Here is a 4554-nt window from a genome sequence, read left to right as displayed (position 1 = left end):
TGCACGCACATACACACACACACACACACACACTTTATGAGACAAACAGGACAAAAATGAATGATTAAATGTTTCATATCTGCTGTTTTAGCTTTTAGCTATTATTTACCTGATTTTAGCTTTTAATTACTCTTTTGTTTGTTTCAGTTACTGTTCCGTTGGTTTTAGCCACTATTCTACTAATTTAGCTTTTAACTGCTGTTCACTTGGTTCTAGTTTGTTTCTACTTTTGTTCTGGTCCTAGGTTTTAGCTACTGTTTTGCTAATTTTTTAACTAGTGTTCAGTTGGTTTTAGCTTTTAGCTACTGTTCTGCTAATTTTAGTTTTTAATTGCTGTTTACTCAGTTTTAGCTTTTAGCTACTGTTTTGCTCATTTTAATTTTTAACAGATGTTGGTTGTAGTTTGTTTTTATTTTTATGCTGTTTTAGCTTTTAGCTACTATTTTGTTATTTTTTTAACTGCTGTTCAGTTTGGCTTTAGCTTTTAGCTACTGTTCTGCTAATTTTAGCTTTTAATTTGTTTTTATTTTTATGCTGTTTTAGCTTTTAGCTACTATTTTGTTATTTTTTTTAACTGCTGTTCAGTTTGGCTTTAGCTTTTAGCTACTGTTCTGCTAATTTTAGCTTTTAATTTGTTTTTATTTTTATGCTGTTTTAGCTTTTAGCTACTATTTTGCTAATTGTTTGATTGCCGTTTACTTGGTTTTAGCTTTTAGCTACTGCTTTGCTCATTTAATTTTAACTGCTGTTCGTTGACTCTAGTTTGTTTCTATTTTTATGCTGTTTAGCTTTTAGCTACTATTCTGCTAATTTTATCTTTCAGCTGCTGTTCAATTGGTTTTAAAATCTGTTTTGCTATTCTTTAAGTTTTACTGAGTTCTTCTGGTTCTAGTTTCTAGCTACTGTTGTGCTGGCTTTAGCTTTTAGCTACAGTTCTATCATTTTTAGCCACTGTTTTGTTAGTTTTAGCAACTGTTTTGCTAATTTTTACATTTTAACAATCTTTTAGCTACAATTGTACTTATTTTAGCTCTTAGCTACTCTTCTGTTATTGTTAGTTCTTTTAATTTGAAACATGTTGACAGAAAATACAGAAAAAAAAGTTTAATCAAAGAGATTTCCCATCATTTTGTAGAGATATGAACAAACAATATCTTACCTGCTGTGGATGTTTTTTCGAGCAACTTCCCTTTGGAGAAATAGACGAGCTTAAGGRTTATCTGAGCGGCTAAAATGGATTCCTGGCATCTTAAATTAACTTTATTAAACAAACAGGACAAAATAACAGAATAAAGATAAAAAAATATGTTTTAATTTCTTGTTGGTAAAAAATATACTAATATATTAATTTTGCTCATAAAGATTCACTGTTTTTGTCTCAGTATGGGATCATCATGGACGCCGGATCTTCTCACACATCCTTGTTTATTTACAAGTGGCCGGCGGACAAGCAGAACGGCACAGGTGTGGTGACGCAGCACGGAGAGTGTCACGTGGACGGTACGTGTCAACGGCTCGGCCACTAAAACCAGACGTTTGCATGTCAAATAAAACCTCCAACGGCTGRCAGGACGCTTTTAATCTTCTCTGCTCCGGTTTAGAAACATGAGAGGAAACAGTGCTGATGGACTCATAGTCTGCTAAACACTTTGCTAACACTAAACGTAAATATTAGCTCAAGTTAAGACTAAATGCTAACCGCTAAGATGAATGTCACTCGGTCGTTTTCGCCTCGTTCAAGCCGAAGACTGGTGGGACCGACACAACCTGTAGATGTTAGCTTGTTAGTTAGCTGTTAGCTTGTTTTCAGCATTAATGAAAAAGCTAATCCTTTAAACATATGAAAAAAATGTGGAAGCTATCGCTAAACAGCAAAACAATAAAATTAGCAGAAGCTAACACCTGTAGATGTTAGCTTATTAGTTAGCTGTTAGCTTGTTTTCAGCATTAATGAAAAAGCTAATCCTTTAAACATATGAAAAAAATGTGGAYGCTATCGCTAAACAGCAAAACAATAAAATAACAGAAGCTAACACTAACAGCTAATCGCTAACGGCTAAGATGACTGTCTGCGTCACATGTCTTCGCCTCCTTCTAGCCGAAGACTGGTGGGACTGACATAAAACTGCTGATGTTAGCTTGTTAGTTAGCTGTTAGCGGACTTACAATTGGTAAAACATAAAAGCTAATCAGCTAAACGTGAAAAAAATTACTAAAAAAGTAAAAATTAGTGGAAGATAACACTAACAGCTAATTGCTAATAGCTAAGACAACTGATGATCGGGCTGGTTGTTGGCTTTAAAACTGGACTTTCTGGTCTTATGGGCGTGACTGATGTGATATAAACATTCTGTAAATACAGGCGCTGACTCGGCTTGTTTGGAAGCATGACTCAACAAGTCGACTACATAAATACATAATCATATGTTTGTTATCAGTTTTCCTTCTCTGACGTCCAGGTAAAGGGATTTCCAGCTATGCGGGCCAAACAGGCGCAGCGGGGCGGAGTTTGGAGGCGTGTCTGGACCAGGCGGTCAGAGATATTCCTGCAGACAGACACCAGAGCACACCTGTGTACCTGGGAGCCACGGCAGGCATGAGGCTCCTGCAGTGAGTGACCTGATGTCCTCAGACCGTCTGCGTTTATTTTGTTCTGTGACGCCGTCTATGACAGACGAGCTCCCTCACCCGCAGCTAAAACTGCAACAACAAGAAGAACAGAAAACACTGAATGACTGCTGAGCAGCTAAAACTAAGATGTTCAYCCAGAAGTATCAAAACACATCAGACAGATGTAGCAAAAGGAGAGCTAAAAGACAAACGTTGCAAAAAACTATCTAAAGTCTAAATAAAGCAATTCTAGCTAAAGGCAAAAAAGGCTAAACATAGTAGAATGCTAGCTAAATGTTAAATGTAGCAAAAGAATAGCTAAAAGACAGAAGTGTCAAAAGAGTAGCTAAAAGCTAGATGTAACAAATGGTTAGCTAAATGTTAGAATGTAGCAAAAACTACATAAAGTCTGAATAAAGCTAAATTTAAACTAAAGGCTAAAAATAGCATAAGGCTAGCTAAAGATTAAATGTAGCAAAAGACCACCTAAAAACAAAAATAGCAAAAAACTAGCTAAAGCCTGAATGTAGCAAAAGTCTTGCTAAAGTTTAAATGCAAAACTCTAGCCAGAAGCTTAATGTAGCAGAGGACTGGCTAAAAGCCAAAAGTAGCAAAAGAGGCCAAAAGTAATAGCAAAAAGCTAGATAAATGCAAACTTCTAGCTAAGGTCTGAATAAAGCTAAAATTCTAGCTAAAGTCTAAATATAGCATCAGACTAGCAAAAACCTTAAATATAGCAATAGGCTAGCTAGAGCCCAAATGTAACAATAATGCTAGCTAATGTCAGGATAAATTCAACCTAAAGGCCAAATATAGCATGAAATGTAGCAAAAGGTTAGCTAAAATTTTAATGAAGCAAATTTCTAACCAAAGGCTAAATGTAGTAGTTGACTAGTTAAAAGCCAAAAGTTATATGAAAAAGCTATCTAAATGCTGCTAGGGTCTGAATAAAGCTAAATACTAGCTAAATTCTAGAAAGAAGGTAGATAGAAGCCGAATGTAGTGAGTGTAGTGTGAATGCTAGCTAATGTCTGAATAAGACTAAATTCAACCTTAAAACTACATATAACATAAGGCTAGCTAAAGGCTAAATGTATCGACAGGCTAGCTAAAGGCTAAAAGTAGCAACATGCTAGCTAAAGGACAAAAGTAGCAAAAATATTGCTAAAGGCTGAATGAATTGCTAAAGTATAAATTAATTGAATTTTTAAACAAATGCTGGCTAAAAGCCAAATGTAGCAAAAAAGGCCTAAAGAATGAACAAAAAGCTAGATAAATGTCTAAGGTTAAGGTCTAAATAAGGCTAAATTCTAGCTAAAGTCTAAGTATAGCATCAGGCTAGCTAAAGCCTAAATGTAGGAAGAAGTTAGCTAGAAGCAGAATGTAACAAAATGTTAGCTAATGTCTGAATAAAGCTAAATGTTATCAAAAAGCTAAATGTAGCTGAAGGCAGGAGGGCGTCTCCAAATCTTGATCCTGTAAAAGATTTTTGAAAGGCGACGCAAACTGAAGTTTATAATTTCTTTACAATCTTGCATAACAACATTTGTGTTGTTTTCTTTAATTAAGGAGATCCAYTTCAAAGCAGTCAAATCAGATTCTGAAGGAAGTGGGCCTGAAAATCCAGTCGTACCCTTTTAACTACCGTGGAGCTGCCATTTTGAGTGGGCAGGAGGAGGGAGTGTACGGTTGGGTCACCGTCAACTATCTCTTAGAGAACTTTATCAAGGTACCCAAAGTTTTATGTTCTTCGCTGTCGTCCGACCTGACAAACACCACGACGTCGTCGTGTTTTCACCCCTTCTTTGTTCTGCAGTACAGTTTTGTGGGYCACTGGTTCAGCCCCGGCAGACCGACGGTGGGAGCGCTGGATTTCGGCGGGGCGTCCACACAGATAACCTTCGCCACCCAGCTGCCCGTTGAGGTCAAAGAAGACCTGAAGAC

The 4554-nt window shown here is 36.6% G+C and overlaps 1 protein-coding gene across 1 annotated transcript in view; it reads left to right on the top strand.

Annotated features, from left to right (window-relative positions):
* The window catches only part of LOC106529423 (ectonucleoside triphosphate diphosphohydrolase 2), a gene marked incomplete in the record, with an annotated part of 10905 nt that overhangs the window by 3931 nt on the left and 2420 nt on the right, over positions 1-4554 (top strand). Inside the window, 4 exon segments of the mRNA XM_014024842.1 lie at positions 1383-1500; positions 2460-2610; positions 4180-4339; positions 4427-4554. Coding sequence (XP_013880296.1) covers positions 1383-1500; positions 2460-2610; positions 4180-4339; positions 4427-4554 — 557 coding nt within the window.

Source organism: Austrofundulus limnaeus, unplaced genomic scaffold, assembly GCF_001266775.1.
Source record: "Austrofundulus limnaeus strain Quisiro unplaced genomic scaffold, Austrofundulus_limnaeus-1.0 Scaffold441, whole genome shotgun sequence".
In the NCBI taxonomy this organism is placed as follows: domain Eukaryota; kingdom Metazoa; phylum Chordata; class Actinopteri; order Cyprinodontiformes; family Rivulidae; genus Austrofundulus; species Austrofundulus limnaeus.
The sequence above is the reverse complement of the archived record's forward strand: the minus strand, read 5'-3'. Positions and strand labels throughout refer to the sequence as shown.